This window comes from Xiphophorus couchianus, chromosome 9, assembly GCF_001444195.1.
Source record: "Xiphophorus couchianus chromosome 9, X_couchianus-1.0, whole genome shotgun sequence".
In the NCBI taxonomy this organism is placed as follows: Eukaryota; Metazoa; Chordata; class Actinopteri; order Cyprinodontiformes; family Poeciliidae; genus Xiphophorus; species Xiphophorus couchianus.
Window position 1 is genome coordinate 12,346,289 of NC_040236.1, and position 21,380 is coordinate 12,367,668.

General features: G+C 38.7%; 1 protein-coding gene across 10 annotated transcripts in view; it reads right to left on the reverse strand.

Moving 5' to 3' along the window:
• myo9b (myosin IXB) overlaps positions 1–21,380 on the reverse strand; it is a 70,500-nt gene that overhangs the window by 20,418 nt on the left and 28,702 nt on the right. For all 10 annotated transcript variants that reach the window (XR_003596768.1, XM_028026931.1, XM_028026933.1 and 7 more), the window contains exons 5-16: positions 13,175–13,269; positions 9,125–9,187; positions 5,312–5,411; positions 4,849–4,949; positions 4,004–4,133; positions 3,213–3,302; positions 2,947–3,063; positions 2,719–2,853; positions 2,301–2,422; positions 2,056–2,197; positions 1,780–1,975; positions 46–121 (exon numbers count right to left, since the gene is read on the reverse strand). Coding sequence is in view for 9 of the 10 variants with exons in the window: in XM_028026931.1 (XP_027882732.1) it covers positions 46–121; positions 1,780–1,975; positions 2,056–2,197; positions 2,301–2,422; positions 2,719–2,853; positions 2,947–3,063; positions 3,213–3,302; positions 4,004–4,133; positions 4,849–4,949; positions 5,312–5,411; positions 9,125–9,187; positions 13,175–13,269 (1,367 nt within the window). In the remaining variant the exon portion in view is untranslated. The remainder of the gene's footprint in view (positions 1–45; positions 122–1,779; positions 1,976–2,055; positions 2,198–2,300; positions 2,423–2,718; positions 2,854–2,946; positions 3,064–3,212; positions 3,303–4,003; positions 4,134–4,848; positions 4,950–5,311; positions 5,412–9,124; positions 9,188–13,174; positions 13,270–21,380) is intronic.

The following is a 21,380-nucleotide window of genomic DNA, read 5'->3' on the forward strand; positions in this document are numbered from 1 at the left end:
AAAAGTGAGAACAAAGCTTTTCAACAATCGATGCAAATGACTTACTTGTACATTCGTTCTATCGGGGTGTTGGAGCGCTGCAACTCTCCTAAAGGAGTTCTGGATGCTGGACGGATAACACCTAAAAATCAGATAAGAAGCCAGTAAATAATCAAAACGTGCGTCACTAGAAGCAGATTTTCTGCTTTTCGCTTTGACCAGTCTATTAAGTTTGTTGCGCTCCTTTTAAATACGTCACTGGACGACTTATAAAAGATTGAAAATAAGCAGAGGGAGTCAGAATTGCAGAGAAACTCTCAGAAGTTTGTGACCGCCTTTATTTTTCATGCTGACCTTAAAGCTAATTACAGAGTAGGACATCTGCTGTCTGCTGAAGCTGCAGTTCAAATGCATCTGCATGACGTTACCTTTCTATCTTTCTGCATCAGGAGAAAACTGACGTTTTTAAAGGGACGGTTTTAAAGGGGAGATTTTAAAATGAGATTCTGTGAAGTTATTATACACAACCTGCAATATAAAGATGCCATATTGCAGTGCAGAATTTGTAGAGAGGTGGAAGAGCTTAGGCGAATGTTTTAGCTTATTTTAACAAGTTGAAAATGTTCCTAATCTCATGTTTTAATCTCTGGAAAACAGAAATATTGGATTGCACTTAATAAAAATGTTCCTTGTTTTGCTCATTACACTAGAATTTAAACCAAAATCTTGCTTTATACATGAGGTAAAAGTTCAGAGAAAGACTTCTTTTAGTGGACTTTCAGTCTTTGTTTTCTTAACCGGTCCTTGGTGAATTACTGGCACATTCTGTGTGTTATTGTCAGTCAATAGGGTCCAATTGTTTTCCGATTCTGTTCCAGTTAAAATTTTTTTTAATTCTTCTGATGGTCTGTCAGTGGTGAGCTAACTAGGGAACGCACAGCATTCCCAAATCATGACACTTCCCTCTCCATACTTCTCAGCTTGAATGAGGTTTGTTTTCTGGAATGCTGTATTTGCTTTAAGTCAAACTTGTCCTCTGTTCTGTTGTCCAAATAATTACATATTAGACTAATCTGTCCAAATTAGTCCTGGTCTTCGTCTGTGTTCCTTTTGGAAAACTTCAGTAAAGCTTTGACATTTTTTTGGAACAAAAAAGTTTCCCTTTTGCCCTCTTACTACAAAAGTTTTTTTTCAAAGGTTTTTTTTGGCTCTAGTGGCCTGTATATGGCAGTGATCTGACAGAAAAGCAGGCTGTGAGAGCGGAAAGACATGCAGCAAAAGTCAACAGGCCGGGTCTCGAACCCGTTCAATTGGGTTCTACCCCTGTGCCACTGCCACGCCCCTTTGCAAGCTCCATTAAGCATTTTGCGTTTCGCTTTCAGGGAGAGTGTGGTTCAGACTTGGGCATTTTGGCAGCAGTTGGATGAATGGGTGATTTTACATTCTGTGACACATCTGTGTGTAATTTTAGTCACTTAGTGGGAATAACCGGAGGAGTGCCATAATTTCTCATCAGAAATTGTATTTTTAAAATTTAATTTTGCACATTACCTAAATATTTCAATGTTGTTACAATTGATAGTAAATGTTCATATGTCCCAATGAGACACACAGACCGAGTTTGGGATCCTAATTTACCTTTGAATCATATTTTCTACATTTTGTCATCAAAGATGGTACGTCCCGGTATTTTTCCAAGTCTCATATGTTGGCTGGAAATTATCCTGTCAAGCTTTCAATAACTGATGCACAGAACCGTGAACCCTGTCCCTTCAAATAGCTGATTATTAGCAGGTTTACCTGCTGTTTTTGAGGCCCAGGAGCGACCCGCCTCATTGAAAGCGGCGAGGCCCCTGATTGTGGCTCTCAGGATGCCCCATCGGAACATGGCCACCGGGTCCATGCCGATGAGCTGCCGCACGAAGGCTCTGTCGCTGCTGCGCAACAGCGCCACGATGTCTGGACGCATGTGGTCCGTATTCTTCTCCCGGAAATCCTGATGAGGTTACAGGTAATGAGACCATTGGAGGCAGAAACACTTGTACCTGAATTTGAATGAAGTAGCTGCCATCATACCTTGATGTGATATTTGACTTTCCCTGCAAAGTGCTGAATGACAAAGGCAGGTTCCATGACTGGGGTGGGTATGAAGTACTTGTTTCCTTGGTGCTGCTGCTTGAATTTGGCCAGCAGGGTCTTATCTGTTGCATGTGGAAAACTGGAGGTGCAGAGGAAAGACGAGGGTTGAGAAAAATTTAAATCAGAAGAAATGAAGTTTTTATTTTTATTCCTCTGACATGCATGAGTGCAACTGTCCTTACTTGCTCTCCTCATCCAGAAGGTACAACAGGCCTGTGGGTTTCTTGCTGATGAGGTGGATGCAGCCCACATTGTCTGTGTAGTCAATGTTGTGCCAGGTGATTCCCTCTGATTGGTACTCCTCCTGAACGCGGTAGGAAAAACCATTTTTGGTCAACAAGCTCGTCTCAAATGATTCGATTCCCCAAACCACCAAATAAAAACACAAAAACATTTTAGCACAGGCTTGTTTAAATTGTTTTTGCTGAAATAAATTTTTTTAACTGCTGGAATAAAAATCTCTACATCTCTAATACCTACTCCACTGTGATTGATGCAATAAATTAGCTAAATTATCCTTAATTAGAAGATTTGATGGGTCAGTTTATCAACTATGAAGTTAGGATTTGAATCAAAAATGTAAAAAAAGCAACTACTCACCTGCTCCAGATTAAAAATGTGATTGTTAAAGTAGTACTGCAGCTGCTCGTTTGCATAGTTGATGCAAAACTGCTCAAAGCTGTTGGTTTCAAAGTCCTCAAAGCCAAAAATGTCCAGAACACCAATGGACAAGCACTGGAAGACAACGTTGAAGCATAATTCATTCACATGTAGCTTGATGTTAAACTGGTTTTGGTTAATCGCGGGTTATGTGTGCTGCTTTCTTACGGGAACAGATTCCTCCATGTCTTTCTTGTTGAGCAGTGCGTGGTTGATGCGCAGCACAATCCAGTCAAACAAGGCGCCATACAGAGACTTGGCCATGGAGTCTCTGGCTGTGATCGCCTGAAGGTAGAAACAAAGGACTTCACGTGATGCAACTTTATCAGACTTCAGGGTTTTGAGGTGAAAAGAAGAAGTGTGCATCAGGTGTCTGAGCAGCAAAGAGGAAGATAAAGAGAGTTTGAAGAAACGTTCTTGTGGTCGGAGTTTACCTCAGAGTGGCTGTAGGGGAGGATCAGCTTGTCGTTGACAGTCACCGTTTTCCTCTTCGTCAGCGCTTCGACCAGCAGTTCCTCTTTGACCTGAAATTAACAAACACGAAGATTAAAGATGCAACCCGAAACACTGGCCATGAAAATGAAGAAATCTACATTTAAGCCTTTTTTTTATGTGTGTTTTTCCAAAACACACATAACAATACTTTCTCACATCTAGATGGGAAGTCGAGCAGTAGAAAGAGTTGCAATGTGGCAAATCAAAGATAAAATATTGTGTAAATATAAACTAACGTAAAAGTTCCTTCTTTCTATATTTTGGATAACAGAACAAGAAGCTAAGTGTGGTACAACAATTTTTTTTACGTTCCACTTTGCTCCAGACATCATAAGTATTTAAGGTAGTGTTACTATGAGTTATAAGCTAACATCTTATCACAACATGTGAAAATGTAACCAAGGATATACCTTGTGTATAATTTGTCAAAACATTGAAATATAAAACAATTAACCAAGAATCTAATCCAATAAACCCAAAGAGTTCAATGCAAATTGTGCTTATTAGTCTTGGCTTATTTTTTGTGAAATTTTTTCGCTCATTAAAAAGCAATCATGCATTTTTACTGAATTTATGCTGTCACTCCAAATTCTACTTCTATTTACTTTGTTTTCAACCAACTTATCAGGGATCTTTCTGTCACTTATTTGAGGATAAGCACACAGTCTTACGGTGTGACTCCACTGCAAACCGCCAGTGACAAAATGATGCATTAAAATCATCATATCACCTTCAGCAGGTCAGAGAGGGTAGCCAGGACTTCAGGTGGGCCTACATCCAACCCTTCATCCCGACCCGATGACTTCCTTCTGTACGTCACGTTGCCAAGATACAGGATAGCAGACAGCACAGAGAAGATCCTGCAACACAATAATAAATGATGACATAGACTGAAAACGACTAGATAGTCACATGACAGATGTTGCGACTGTGCTTCACTCTACACATCTGATTGAGGTCAGAGAAATTGAAGGGGTTATTAAACTGCTTCGTTAGGCCATCCATTCAGAGCTGATGACAAGTTTTTTATTTCTTTGGTCATGTGACTCAATAAATTAAAGAAATACTTTAAATCAGAGAATAAGATGCAATTTGCTCCACAACACATTTATAGCACGTCTTTAAAGACATTTAAACAGAGTGCGCTCATACAATAAAAATTTAATTTCAGACGATGTTTAAGCATTTTCCACATAAAAGACTCAAATTCTCAAAGCTTTTAGTCCTTCTAGGAAAATAGTTAACTATGGATTTGTTAATGATATTTATTCAATGGTTAGGATTTAAATGCAGATGTGTTGATGTACGGATGAATGAGACAAACGGATGAATACAAGGATCCATCCGTCTGATGATCAAACAAATGGATTGAATGATGGATGGTTAAAAAACTGGATGGATGGATGAATAGAAGATGGACAGAAATACTGAAGAATGGATGGACAGATGGAAATGAAAACATTCTTCCAAGTTTTATTTCCTTTTCCACTCTTAACCAAAGCTGAAAATTGCTCAAATCCATTCCCCTAGTTTTCCAGACTTTAGGAACCACAAACTGATCACTGCTTAACTCACTGTTTCTTTGTGGCTGGAAGGAAGCCAACCATCTGCATCGCCTGCTGCAGCCTCTCAAACTCATGACGCAAATCTTCCTCATCTTCGATCTTAAAATTCTCCTGCAAAGAGGGAATGCGGTTGGTTGGGAGGAACAAATAAAAGTGAGATCACAAAACCTAAAATGGCCAACCTGGAGGAAAAAGGGATCAGGGAACAGAGGGCTGTGAAAAGGAAGACGCAACAAAGGCGGTCCCATTAACATGCAAAGCACATGTGTGGAGCGAGCTCAGAGTGTACACAACAGCTTATTCAGACGCTTGGCAGCTTTCACGAGCGGCAAATCCTTTCAAAGTCCATTTCAGAGACTAAAATACTAATTTTTTCCAGCTTGTGGCTAATTAAAACATTGAAGGTGGAGTTTATTGAACAGAAGTGGGAAGGAACACAAGGGAGACTAAATGAAGTTTAGAGTACTTTGTACCTGCTTGAGGTAGAAGTACTCTTCAGGCGGCAGCAGTTTAAACTCTGTTCTCTCTTCCTCTGAAGCACCAAGCAGCAGGTAGTAAAACACGTGGTAGTTCCTGGGAAAAACAAAACATGACAGTTGTTTTACAGGTACTATATTTAGAAAGTCGTAACAGCCACACAAATCTGGCTGCCAAACATTATGGCGAACTAATAAATTATTAAGATTTTCAATTATGTTGAAGTCTGATGTTTGTGGTTATACAAAGAGATTAAAAACGCATCGTAAAATGAACAACATATGGAAGGCGATATCAGTGTCTCGGAGATGTTAGTATCAGTTTTCCACTTGTGCAATCAGCCGAAAGGTAAACAGGTGACATGAGCTTTGTTGTACAAGCCTGCTGGATTAATGAGTTTCCATGCTTATCGTGAACAAACAACAACAATATAGAGCCAACTCCCTCTCCCCGACTAGACAGGCAGGATATTCAGTCAACAGCAACTGCAGGAGAGGAGATTAGCTGAACTGTGAGCAGACTGTGAGTAGGCGGAGGGTTACGTAGAGCGACCTGTCAGAGAAGGGTGAGTAAATTTTCCAAAACTAGCTGGAAGAAATCTAGACAGGAAACATATGAATGAGTAATGCTCTGCCCACTCAAAGGAGGTGTTGTTGTTTCCTAAGAGGTATTCCCAAAATACAGCTGAGAAACATGGGTTTAGAGTGTAAATTGAAAACTTTGTAGTTAGGAGCAGACTTAAAAGAAATAATAAATGCTTGTGTGGTCTTGCTTTCAGTACAGATGTAATTCAGTCAAACTGTCAATTTTCTTTCTTCATTTCAGGGTACATTTTTTTGTTTTTTTAAAATACCTGAAGGAAATTTCCAGATTTATTTTTCTGTAGTTTTTACAACATTCTATCCATTTGAGCAACATAATTACTTCACACTGTCCATAGTCACAAATTACACTGCATTTTTATTTATATACATTTATTATTATGTGCGAATTTTATGAAGTCTATTGTGTGACTTCATTTGAGTCCATTTTAAATACTCTTGTGCCTTGAAATTGCATCTGAGGGACGAATAGTTATTTGAATTTAATCGCAATTGTGTCTTATTATCTTATTATGTGTAGGCTAAATAAACAATACTAGAATTGGTTTCCAAAATGATTTATAGGCATTTCATGTCTATTTTTCCATCTGGACCAAAACAATTCAGGCATTTTTTCAAAATCAATCAATTTTGGACTTGTTATTAAGAACTGGAGTAGCCTAAACTAAATGCATGTCTTTGTCATTGTGGAACAAAAAATATTCTTTTACCACACAGCTTAAAAACAAAAAGGTCCAGTTTAAAATTGTCTAGACTAAAAACTAAAATGGTGAAGTAGCCCTTTTGAGTTTTCACTGCGCATAAAGTCAGATAAGTCCAAAATGAAAATACCAAAGCAAAGTTGCGACGTGGCAAATCAGACACAAAGCATCTCATTTAAGCATAACAATAGGTAATCCTAACCCATAGATATTGTTTTCAAGACAGCATAGGAGTGGTCTTGAAAAGTCTGAGGAGTCTGAAGCCAATAACAATCTGACTGTTTCCCAATAACAACCAATGAATGAAGAATGAAGCTGCTTATTAGTCACACAAATAGCAACGGAGTCTGGTATGAGTAACAGCGGATCAGATGGTATGCAGAGCAACATGCCATCCTGTCAACACCCAATGTTTTTTTGTCTTTGTACAGAGATATAAAACATAACATTTAAGTAGATACAAATTTGACAAAACCACATAATTAGTTTTAGAAATATGAAATAATGTTATTATCTGTTCATGCTGCCTTCAAAGAGTGAAATTTACTAGTCTACTGTATGCAGCTTAGCAAGAACATTTACATTCATTTTTTTATTGAAGTAGCTTTATCCTCCATTGAAAAATAAAATTTTTAATTTTACCACATTTATCCAGAGGGTAGAAAAAAACCCAATTAGGAAGTATTTGTTTTTGTTAATATAATAGCCATGGCTAAACTTTCAGTTTCTGTAAAATAAATGCAACTGAGATGTTTTTTTTATGGTAAATTTTTTTAGATTATTTCAGTTCCTACAAACTTCAGGAATCCATGACTTTTTGTTTGAGATTGCAGAGACCCGTTTAACGGTGGATATTAATCTTCCTCTACACAGTGCAGAGGACGTGAATGGAGCTTAAAAAATAATATATTCAATCCCTATTGCAATTGAAACTGCATCAAAGAGTGACCTCTTGGGGTCACCAATCTTCCATAACAACCATTAGACATTATCCATCGCCAGCTACTGGTATGGGAGGCATCCCAGGCATTGGCGGCTCTACAGAGGGGCAGACAGGGGCCAACGCTCCCGGCCCTTCTACTGAAGAAACACTAGATCAGTTTCTTATGATGAGGCGCTGGCACATAAACAGCAACTAATTGGTCCCTTGGATCAATAAAAATTTGTATCTTCACAGTATTACCTTCATAATGAATTAAAAATTAAGATGTTGCACTTTTATTTTCTATCATGTTGGGACACGATCACAGCTTTCATCTGTTAAATCATTACTTACTTTGTCCCCCTCTCCTGGTAAATTTGGCCTGGAACCTCCACTGATACATTGACAAGATGTCAAATAAAAGACGAGTCAAGACTGAAATATTACAGCAACTTATGTTTCAGGTGGGTTTGGCATAAAAGAGAAGATGAATATGTACAAAGTCAGCTCATAGTCACTGTTAAGCCTGGTGTCATTCTGTGGGTTTGTTTAAGCATCATAAACTCTTTTACATATAAATCTGGCTTCATATACTAATAGACTGAAAACTGGTTGTTATTCAGTGTTTTGATCCAAAACCATAAATAAATAAAACCAGTGGATGAACTAAAGCAGTGGTTACTTCCAGCCTTTACAATTCCTGACTCACAGAATAATTAGTAAATTAACGTATAAATTTATAATGACAGTACTACCAGAACTGCCTGTCTTTAAATCACTTGTATCTAATTTAAGAAGTCTTTCCTCTCCAAACAAATGTCATCCTGTTCATAATTTTGAGTAATTGATTCATAGCTGTAATTAGAACACTTTATTCTTTTTATATTCAATGTTTTCTTTCTTCTAACGTGACAAATGTATGCCTTCTGTTTTATTCTTCTGTGTTTCCACATTACAATTTACTAGCATTTTCTTCTCTCTAGCTTTGTTCAAGTAGTTCAATAAGAAATAGTTTCACTGTGTTTCAAAGTGCTACACTGGTCTCTGTTGTGTTAAAAGTACGATACGAATAAAATTAGACGGATTGATATATTGCATAAATTTGCTTTATCTTCATCATTTTGTTTGATTTCTCAAGATGATGTAAAAACTCCACACTTCCCGTTAGTGAGGTCCTGACCCCAGCTTTGGGAAATTGTGCAAAAGGGGGGATGATCAAAGATCTCTCTCAATCTGCAAAGGAAAAAGTCTCGTCCTACTGGCAGGAGGAGGTTTTACCTAAACACAGAGGTACTAAAGCTTATGGAGAGCATGGACTCCAGTTTGGTTTGAGATTGTGCTACTGCAATAAAAGAAGGATTTATTTAGAGGGTTTTTACACATCTTTCAATGTGTGCCAGGTGTGCTGAAATCACATTCAGCGAGGATAAGAGTGTGTGGGAGTGCAAGTGTTTCTGCAGATGAATATCTGACGACTCCACGTGAACTTCACTTTTAACCATCAGGGTCTGCCGATGGTTAAACGTCTCATGTTTATCCAGACGGCCTGATGAAGCGCTCTGAGAGTGGAGGGTCAATCCATACCTCTCGTTCTTTTCTCTGGAGACCAGGCGAGACTTTTCCAGGAGGTACTTCTCAACCACAGCCCTGAAAGATAGAGAAAGAGGGAATACATGAAAACATGAGGAAAGGTAACAAAACAATTTGGCTATTTTAGCTCGGTGTGTGAGTCAAAGTCAGCTCGTAAGAATAAGTGAGGCAAGGAGCATGAGTGGACACGAGGACGGATGGTTGGAACAATCAGTGAGCAAAGAAAGACACAGTCTCACACACACGTCAAAATTCATTACAAACTATAAACTAGCATCCAGCAAAACATTAAAATGCCATACAGATGCTGTCAGGAGGCCAGTAGATTTAAAAGCAGTGATATTTACCAAACAGACCAACCCGAGGCCATAAAGTCTTCTAAATCAGATTTTATATGTCTAACTTGTTTTCTCTATATCCAAGAAAAAACAACACTGACGCCAGTCCTCATGACACACCAAGAATAGAGCTCCGCTGTGAGAAACTTGGTGGTGTCCATCCACCAAAAATGCAGCTTTAAATGCAGACAACACAAAAAAGATTTCACATTGAACAATTTTAACTGCTAGTTTGCAATTGCTGCTATGTTGGGATGTGCTGTGTTGGAAGTTTCATGGCTTCAAACCCACAAACAGAATAATAATGTCATTCTCTCAAGCTGTTAAAAAGTTCTAAGATCAAGATCTAGATGAAGGATAAAATGTTAAACATTTTTTGAGAAAGAATTCTTTGACAGGAATTCAGATTAGGCTGCACTCACAAATACCTCTGAAGCCGATTAGAGCAAAACCTGACAAGTTGAACTTGAACCTGTTACAACTAAGAAAAAACAAATAAACAAATGTAAAACAACAATTGAATTCCTCCTAGGTACTTCTGACGTTGTCAGAGTGTTCAGGTGCATTAAAAATGCTGATGAAAACTATAAGATTGTAAACATCAAATAAATTACGAGGAACTAAAAACACACTGGCTACACGCAAAACGAAGAAAAACCTGAACCTGTCGATCGCTTTATGTTCATCTTCATGCCACTGGAAATGCTTTGTCTCTTAGTGCGACAATGCCATCCTATGTTGCACAATAGGAGGATGACTATGATCTTGTTTTTAAATTGAAAGCAGTGGAAACATTTTAAACCACCAACACCTGGAGTTGATTTTGTGGATTTTGGTCTCTGACTGATTTCTTTCTGCTTAAACTTTTCCACATTTTTTTCACGTTACAACACAAACTTTGGATTTTAACATAAAGTAGTTGGTAGATTGTGAAGTAGTAGGAAAGGTTTTCAAAATGTTTCAGAAATAAATATTGTTGTGTGCTATTATACTCAGGTCCCATAGCATGATGCTTCTACCACCGTAATTCAAAGTGGAAATTACATGTTTGGTAGTTTTTAATTTTTTACCACTTGGAATGTAGGCCTGGAAGACTCTCCCACCTGAGGTGTAGATCTCTGCAGCTCCACCAGAGTCAGAATGAGAATCTTGGCTCATTTTAACCCCGTCCTTTTATAAACCGTCCACACTACTTTATCTCTGACTTGTGTAGGCATTTACCATCCTGTTTGTTCATTAACTTTCTCTAACAAACCTCTGTATTTTTTACAGAACAAGTGGATTCTTGCTACAAATTAAGCGACTTTTTCAACTGGCTGCAACAGATGTTGGGGGCAGTGTTGTATAGTAACGAAGTAAAAACACTTCACTACTTTACTTAAGTATATTTTGAAGTACTTCATACTTTCCTCGAGTATGAAAATTTTTGATGACTTTCACTTTTACTTCACTATATTTCCGAACTTAATTGTGTACTTTTACTCCGATACATTTTCAATGTGTGGTTTAGTTACTCGTTACAAAAAAGCGAGAGAGAGAGAGAGAGAGAGAGAAACGCAAGTGTTTTGACCCCATCTACTGATTGACTGCAACAAAGTCGGTAGCCGGCTTGCCTGGGCTTGTTCGTCACCACCAATAGGATACACCTGTTTCGCTTCTCCCATTAAACACAAAGCAAGTCTCGCAATCAGCAGCAGCCACATGGAGGAGGAGACCGAGACCACAACGACTGCAACTACGTCGGACACGGCTCCAGGGGAACCACCAGCTGGTGATGAGAGCCCATGGCCTTATTTAAACACAATATACTCTTTTGTGGGTGTTAAAGATTCGTCGTACCGCATGCAGTTTATGTTATTCCTGCCCGAAGATGTGGAAATTCTATCTTACAAAAACTCCCCGTCCAACTTGAAGAAACACATCGAGGTAACTTCTTATGAAATGGTTATAATCCTCCTGTGTCAGTAACTATAGCTTGGTCACTAGACACTATTGTGAAATCTTGACCATAACGTTACCTGTATAAATGAACTTTGTTTGGCATTGTTTCAGTTCCACACGTGGTGTATTTAGCTTAGGCCTAATGTTGACTGTAGCAGGCTACCTAGACTCCTCTGTTCAAGGGGGACAGAAGCCATAGCGATAGCAATTTAGACTCAATTTAACGAATATAGAAAAGGCATGCAAGTTCAAAACCATTAACAATATGCTACTCTTTAAAACTGGAACAATCTATTAGCAGGTTTAATTTTGCCTGCACTTGGTTGGGTACATTATTTTAAGTGTATTTGACAAATTTACCAAAATATAAAAAATGTCATTCAAACTGCATTTGCATTGTTTTACTTTTTACTTGTACTTTTCATTACATTACTTGAGTACATCCATTTTTACAGTAATTTCCATACTTAAGTACAAGAAGTTTCAGATACTTTAAGACTTTAACTCAAGTAACATTTCAGTCAGTGACTTGGACTTTTACCAAAGTCATATTTTGGAGAGGTACCTATACTTTTACTTGACTCTGAGATTTCAGGTTGGGAGTGTCGGGGTGAGAGGGGACAGAAAACATCTGTATCTATGGTTACAACTTTGTTTTTCTCTATCAGCACTATATGCTCTCCTCTTTGCAGCTGCTTCAATAACACAAATAACCACAGAAACTTGCTCAAGGCACAGCTAACAGATACATCATTTGGTTTCCCTGTTTAATGTGACCTAAATCAAACACAGACACTGATCTTTATCACATAAAATCCCCCCCAAACACAGTGAGGTTTGGTTTTACAAAATGTGACAAAGTTCAAGGAAAATAAAGGTTTTTGCTAAATCAAAGCTGGTACAAAACGTCCCCAAGACGAGCTCAAACTGACACATAGTCGCCACAAAACATCCCATGGCAAGAAGCTCCTTTTTAAAATTGTAACAGTCGAGTATAAAATGAATGCACCTTGAAATCCTCTGATTTCTTATAAGTAGGTAGAGGAAACTAGAGCAGCAGCTTCCCATTATAAAGCTTCTCTATTAACTATTGGAGTGGCTACCTCAGTGGAGCTGGATGCACAGACAAGCAGGCTGTGCATCCAGCTAGCTTAGTGAGCAGAGTTTAGTGAGCAGAGTTTAGTGAGCAGAGCTGCTATGACGGCCCTGTGGCTCTTTCTAATATAGCTTTCTGTCTCTTTATTGTGAAAAGTCACAGAGCCTCACAAGCTTAGACAGCACCTGTTAACCAGCGTCTCAAAAGATTCAGTCTGAAGCTAAGAAAAGACTCAGCCTATTAAAATAGATTCTGCAGACATTTCTTTGGGCAAACAATCTAAAAGAGCACCACGTGCCACAGGGGGATAACCAAGGATGCCCACTTATTTTAGCTCTGAGCAGCTGTCAGCACTGATGCGAGTCTGAAAATCCCACTCTGAGCTCTCTGCTAGTTTCTAGCGGCTGTTCTCCCCAGCCCTGATGAGGGAATAAGGAAGTCATCCCGCTGACTAGACTTTGAAGCAGCTTCTAACCAGAATCTGGCTGCAAAGAAAAAGGAAGAGCACACTAATGGGTCCAAGTTTCATCCCACATGCACACTGAGCACCACATGACCGCCCATAAAAAAAGCAAAGAGGAAGACGTTTGGCTGAAGATCCAGATGTGGGGGAAAAAGCAACAGGAAGCAAAACACAGAGAAGCTATTTAACAAATGTCGATTACTTACCCTCGGACTACTCCGCTCTCCAGATAATTAACCTGGATGAATTTACCGAAGCGGCTGGAGTTGTTGTTGTGGGCTGTCTTAGCGTTACCAAAGGCCTGGAGGAGAGAAGACAGAAAGCCAAAAATAATTGAGTAAAACTTTCAATTAACACAATTTTCTATTCACAAACACCATACCAATATTATCACATCTCCATTTACTGACATTTGCACCCTTAGATAAAGTTGTAGTTTGCAGAGAGGTTGAAAAAGGCACATAAAGTATAGAGCAACAGAGACGTTACAAAAAACTGGGTGTTTCTCATAAAGCTCTCAGACAGGCAACAAAGAGCAGCACTGAATGAGCTGCAGGAATTGTTAGCAATAATTTATTTATGTAGTCCTTTACACATCCGCTATATTGGTGGTCAAAGCACTTCAGAAAATCAATATACAATGGAAAACATGAAAAGCACGTGAGAAACAGGGAGATAAAACCACAATGTCATCATATTTTTAAATATTAAAAGCCTGCCTCGATAAAATAAAAAAGTATTTAGTCTGACGTGGAACAGTAAGTGAATCTGACCTCAAATATATGAGGTCAGACAACGACTAGAGAAGCTTAATAACTCTGATAAGGCAAAGCAATGATATTAAGAGCTTTAAAAACAAATGACATCCATCTCCTATATTCTCCATGTCTCTGGACTATGAAGTGAGGTTATAAGACAAAATTTCAAAAAGAAAATTTATGTCTGGTTAAAATCTCCCTAAACCAAGTGGGAAAATGTGTATTTATCTGACGATGAAAGCCGACACCCACACTGAAACACGGTAGCGGCAGCACCATGGTCAATGGTTACTTCTCTCAGATGGAAGAGAGGTTTTATTCGAGTTGGATCAAAATATGCAGAGGTCTAAATACCAATCAGGTTTGACTCAAAAACCTTTAGCTGTCGGTTATAAAGATGAAAGAGATTTCCAACATACATCACAATCAACAACAAAAAAAACCTTGTGTAGGTAAATTTAAAAATGTCAGAAGCAGAAAATCTGTGGCCTCAGTTGAAGAGAGCTGTGGACAGTGGATATTGTCGCAATCTGAAAGATTAAAAGACTTTGCGAGGCAGAGTGTAAAGACTGACAGCTGGGACACTAACAGAGTCCTACCAAACAAGAATGAGAGGTAAAATTGAATAAAAAGACACACTGATATAACTAGGTTATTGAATATTATTTATTTTTATTCTTTCAACAAATTTGATGAGTTTTCTTTTGACTGTGCAGGACACTTTATTATGTCATGGTCTGATATTTTTACAGCACAAATACCTGACATTTTCACTGAGGTGAGAGAGCTACTGTAAACGATCCACTTTGCGTCTTTTCCAATAGTCTGCAACGCAGGTTTCAGCCTCTTGCAGCTCATCAGTGATCTTCACCTCTGAACCGTATTGACTTTCAGACCATATATGGAAGTTCTGCAACTGAATCTAAAGTGGAGTGTACTTCCACTTAAGCACGCAACTCTACCAGCAAACTTACTTCATCAACAACAAAACCTCCCTGACAACAAAGAGGCCCGCTGCCCGACGGCCTAACGCGCTCTGCTCTGGCTGAAGCTGCAGAACAGAGTGAGTCGATTAATCTGCCCTCCTCTTACACATTACTCATCCATCTCTTTCTGTTTTCCCCTTCCCGACCTTTCACTCGGCCTTATCTGTGTGCATCTCTGCAGGTAGGAGAGCGCAGAAGGTCAGCGATGATAAATGAGTGGGGGCCGGTGCAGCATGCACAGACTGTAAGCACAGAAGCACAGGCAAGGCTGTTTCCATCTAGGGGGGTGGAGTGATTTCCAGTCCAGATAGAAGCTACCAGGCTTCACTGAGGGGCCCAGAATGCTGCATCGGTACGGTAACAGAACAGCAGTACTTTTTCCTTCATGATGTGCATGTTCACATGGTTACACACACACACGCACACCCCCTCACACGCATCCCCCCAACCCCCCACACAACTAAAAGCCACAGCAGGGGAAGTTGACTCAGTGAATGCTAAATGGGAGCCACATTGTGTTTTCCAAAGCAACATGCAGGGTGAATTTGATATAAAAGCTCTGGTGCTGATCAGAGTATTGGAGACAAATGTTGATTTCTTGTCTGCACTTCCTTTTTTTCCTCCTCCCAATTAAAATTTTTTTTTTTTGGTGTAGTGAAATCATTAAAGCAAGATGTCACTCTATACTGTAACAGTTTTGCACTTGAGGGATGTAGCAGGTAATGGTTTCTTGTTCATGCGTGATGAAAGAGGTGGGCTGAAGCGCGACACCAATTCCCTCGAGTCAAACCAGAGCTTTTTAAGACTAATCTGCAAACTCAAGCCCTGCAAAAGCATTAAGATGTCTTAAACTGAAAAACTTGAAAGTTACACACTGCTGAACTCCATTTATAAATGAGATGGCTTCTGAAGGTTGCACTAGATTTTACGCGGTAATATGAAGAGTTAAAAAGCATAAATACATACAAATGCCAGAAGATTTTGAAAGCTTTCTGCCCTTTAGCTTCATAATTAGTTAACGGGGGGTCTCCAACTACAACTTTGAATCATCAATCATAAGAAACTGTGCAGCCATTTTAAATATAAAGACAAGAATAAATATATCAAATTACAAATTGAAAATATGCAACAACTGACTCACAAAGGATTGCTTGGAAACAATTCTAGGTCAAAGTATTTATAGGGCCATTAATTAAAACTCTGCATAATTGGTCAGTAGGGTGAACTTTTACTGGCTTTCATAATAACACCTGATGTCAGCCTGAGATGCTAAAGCTCAGATGATGGTGGTGAAGTGATACTGTGGTCATGAGGAGAGTCATGAGAAAATGCAAGTTAATTACAAACAATACTGTCTTTTTGGCAGATTCAACACAATTATTGTGACTTAATGTTTTCCTAATATTGTGCAGCCCCAACAAAAAGGGATTACATTTTTTTTGCAGCTTTAGTTTGACATTTTGTTTTAATTAAAAAAAAACAAAAAGAAAAAAAAGAAAGTTCTTCCATAGAAAAATGAAAGCAAAATTGCTTTTTGGCTTGTAAAGGTTGCTGACTTCTGGTCTGGCACATAAAATACATGAGTTTGTGGTTGCAATATAAAAAAAAAAAAAAAAAAAAAAAAAAAAAAAAGAGGTGAAACAGTTCAAGTACTCTGAGTAATTTTGCAAGAGACCTTATTCAAGCTTCAATTCCTGTGCTCAGAGTATTGATCCTGTGGCACAATTGAGCTCAGCGCTCAATGCTGCTCACTGTGCCCGGTTTTCTTCCCAGATCCCTTCCACTCCCCCGAACACCAGGAGCACAAAAACCCTGGGAAGTCTCTGCACAGCCCGAGCTACTGCACCACGGAGGGAATTACAAACATCTCGCAGCCTTGTTCGTATTCAAACATGCCCATGAGCGTGATCCCATCTTTAAACCCGATTGGCTGGAACCCTCAGCAGGTATGAGGAAGGAGACCGAGAGCTTGCCAAGCTGTGACTGTGGAAAATTGACCCGGTCTTACGAATCGGGGGTTTGCACACAAGGAGGTTAAGAAAAAAAAAAAGGAGGGAAATAAAGAAAGAGAGGACGAGAGAAGGAGGGAAGGGGACATGTGGGGCCTCAGCACTGTGCAGTGTGCGCACTGTCGGCCACGGTTGACTCAAATCTCTCTGCACGTCACCGCTTCAACTGATTTATCTGTGCTGCGAGCTGGCTTTTCTGGTAGCACTGTTCCTTGTACGTTTCCATTCATACAGCCAGACCCACCAGTATGAAGTCTCACATCCCTATTTAGCACAGAAACTTGCACACACACACACACACACACACACACACACACGCACACACACACACACACTGTTCTCAACAAACACAGCAGGAGGCGTGCCTCTCAAACAGCACAGATCAAGTTGTTTGCCCCAACAAGCAGCACAAACAGAGCGAGCTTTGAATGAGCCAAAATATGAAGCAAAAATTAATTCAGTCATAAGATCTGTGACAGATTTAAAAGGTCAAAGAGGCAGTTTTGTGGTGACTCCTTTGAGACTACTTTCAAGGATTTGATAGTTGTCATATGTAACCAATTTATGAATAATTCCAACCAAAAGGCAAGAAAACAATTATCAGTAAAAATGTGCTGCTGCTAGACCTCTTTTGGATAGCTCTGAAACTTTGAGGAGCAAACCTCAAAACGAGGCAAAGAGCTTCAGCGAAATGTTTCCACAGGGAGATGCCAAGACCCTGACACAGATACCTCACTTACAGCATGGGTATGCTCACAAAGGGCGGTAAATAACCCAAGTGATGTGGACAGCAGCAGCAGAAACACAACTAAAATCAATTCAAACATTTCATCAAAGAGCAAACAACAAAAGTGTTGTGATTTGAGAAAATTTGAGTTCAAACATCTGTGAATTTCAGGTTAAATCAGAAACTCAGGTTAGACCGAGGGAGTTGGGAGATCAAGTATGTAAACTCTGGTAACCGGGGCTAACCTCTCACAATACCCTGTGACAAAATAATCAGTATTTGCTGTCGGACTGAATGAGTCTTTGGTGAGATCACATGTTGCTGGCAGAGACTGAGCACGACCGCGTCGCTACACAGTTCCTCCTCTGCACAGCTTCTCATCAGGTCATCAGTTTATGACTCCACTTACATCTGAACCCTCAAAGTTTCTCTCAATTGAACTAACAAAACCAGCTATGCAATGGCAAAGTCAGTGGCATTAGTATTGAGATTGTATGGTAACTGATTCAAGTGCTACCAAATGAGTTTTTTGTATGTTGGAAAAAGATAAACAAACCTCCCTCTTGAAGTTTGTGGCAAAAAAAAAAAAACAACCTTTAGCTGCAGATTACACACAAGACAAAATAGCTGTAGATCTGTTGCAGTTTGGGTTTTTCACAATTATATTTTTTAAAAAGTAGTATCTAAAACCAATATGATAAAGCATTATGTTGCTGATCATTTTAGAAAATCACTTACACACCTATTCTTCACAATCTAATCTCTGTACATTAGGAGCTGTCTGAAAACTGATTTTTTTCCTATAATCCTATTTTTGTTTCTCTTCAAGGGACATTGAGTTTTTAGGTAGGGAAATTGTTTTACTAATACCCAACTGCTCCCACGGGATGTGTTGAATGCCAACATGATGGTAATAAAATAGCGGTAATGGTGGCTGAAGAAAGAAAAATGTAATTGCTTCAAGATGCAATGGCTGACTTTAGAAATTCAGCATATTCTTAATAGTAAGTGAAAAACAAATTATCAAGAAAGGGTTTAAGAAAATATACCTTTTTTCTCAACAGGATGCAGTAAAGTCATAATTTTCAACTACAGAGACCAGTTATTTTAACATTAACACTAGAAACCCACAAACATTTGCAGGGTACAGTATTTTGGCTGCATATTTAAAATGAGTGAAACATGCACAGATGGGAAAACGAGCTAGAATATGTCATCCGGAAAAGCTGCAGAAAACGGAGCAAATCAAGTTATGAGGCGTCTATTGGTCTGTCACAGAGAGATCATAATCCAAACACGGGGGAAACAGGAACAGACAGTTTCTCTTCCTCATTTAGCCCTCAAAAAATATTTAAGTAATTTTTGATGCACACTTGGTAACATCTTAAACAACGCTGGACTTTCAGTCTCGAATGTGCTGCTTTTGGTATATTCTTAATTGTGTAAATGAGCATTAGTCAAAAAGTCATATTAGATTTTTATCTTCTAACTTAATTATATAATTTTGAAAATATATTATTCCAGTTCTTAATAGTTGAACAATCCCATGCTTATAATTTAGCTCAGATCTTAATGTTAAAGAGGAAATTACTGTTCTGTTTGTATCGCATTTCAAAGATTTTAAATTAAAATTATATATATATATATATATATATATATATATATATATATATACATATATATATATATATATATATATATATATATATAATTACATTTGTTTTTTTACTGAATGTCTATGAACTATTATGCATCAAAGCATGGATGATTATTTGATTTTATTTAAGTCAGGATAGCATTTAAAGTACTTGCTTTTGGATGATGCATTTACAGACTTAAAAATATAGGACTCCTTGTTATCATGCATGAATTGAAAATGATTCTTTTTCCTTTCATTTTTGAACAGTTAAAAATGTAAAAATGTAAATGCCTGAGTAAATCTGGAATTTACTCTAATGAGTAAATTAGAGTTTACTCATTAGTAAACCTTTTGATTTACCAGAGTAAATTAAAAGGCTGAAACTGATCTCTGGCCATTTTTCCAGTACATCTCTATTTCACCTGAACAGCCCTATAGGTGATCATTCACTCAGGAGTTTAGAGGTTTAAAGTGACAAGTTAATGCACAGACATGTTAAAGGTGCAGAGCTTTAATAGCTGGGCCAGAGCGTCGAATGCCAACTTGCGGTCCGGAGTTTTACCAGATTGGAACCATATAAAGCTGCTCCACCCATGTCCTGATGAACACCACATCAAACTCCAGCTTGTGGTATGGTCACAGCACCACAAATAGCTGTTGAAACGGCCTGCAGACAGATGCAGCATGTATGCTGCATAGAGCCTGTAAAGAAAAGCATATTCTAGCCGTCAGTGAGTTTCTATATGGTGTGATTACAGGAAGGCGTTTGCGTATAAGTGTCTGTTTGGGTGTTTAGACGAAGAATCACGGGCACAGCAAGGCGACTTAAACACAGTAATGCCAGCCTTTCCCAGACTCATACACAATGCCACCCACTCTCAATAACTACTCATGCAGGAGAGATAAACAATAGATCAGCAGGCAGAATGGCCAGTTTCTCCTCCGCACTTCCTGAACAACAATACAGCACTCTGGTGTGTCCACACCCTTCAAGGCTCTGAGCTAACAGCAGAGGGAACCACTGCCTTTGCTTCCTGTGTCGTAGCCGCTTCCTGTTGAAGGGTTCCGGATGATAGGAACTTCCTGTCTGAAGCCATGAGACGGAGCGGCATGGAGCAGGCCGGCCGGGGACTTTGAACAGCAATGTTTACTTTGCTGGGACAACAAACTTAAGTTACAAGGCTACTGTAAGGGCCCTCAATGAGTGGTCCCATGAGAGAAAGCAGCAATATGTTCACGCTTCAGCTGTTTTACTAATTACCTGTAATGTTGGCTTCATTTTGAAATCGAGAATATGTAAACTTTCTTTTGCCTGCTTCTTCCTCTTTAAAAACCTTAATTGCTAAAATTATTTAGTTTCATTCTAAATAAGAGTTAATTCTTATTTCAAATATTTCTGTAAATCCATTTGAAGGACTATTTATCAGTCTGTTCCTATTAATAGAAACAGATAGTCAAAAGCAACACAAAGTGCTTTACAAAAGTTACAACCAATGAAACAAGAATGCTAAAGAGTTACAATTCACACCAGAACACGAGAACAAAAAAAAAAAACAATAGAAATTGTTTTTGTGAGGAAAAATACCTCAGATAGATATAAACTATGTATGAGAAATTATAAAAATTAAATTATAGATGCATCATACTGCCTTTAATGGTCGATCTTCAGTAAAGTCTCACCTGCCATTATAGATTTATATATTTTTTCTCCCCTAAATACTGTTATGATTCAGTTTATTGTGTTAAACACAACAGAAAATGGTTTAAAAAATAAATAAAAAGCACATTCTCTCTAAAATGTCACCATCTACTAGTGTGTGCATGCATGGTTGTTTGTCCAGTGAGAGACTGCTGTGATGACCGCTAGAGATAAGCACTAACCCCCCAATGACCCAGCAAGGATAAGCAGTATAGATGATGGATATCTTCTCACAGAACCAGCAGCTTAAGTGACACAGATCTTTTTAGGGTATTTCAGATTTCCCCTCACTCCTCGCCTTTTTCTAATCACAGCTGTCAGATATGACTGAAAAAAAACAACAAAAAAAACCCCAAACCCCCTGTGCTCTGACACATTTCTGACATCATCCCACATATGTGCCAGCATGTTGAAACAGAGGCAGCTCTACTTGACAATGACAATAAGAAAGCTTCAAAGAAGGGTAAAATAATACGAGAAGTAATTGCGTAACAGCGGCTCAACCAGCTGAACCAGTTTATGGGAAAACCTCTGACATCTTTTGGGCTGTTAGTAGGCAGAAGTCGTTTAATCATTTCTGTCCACAGAAGGTGT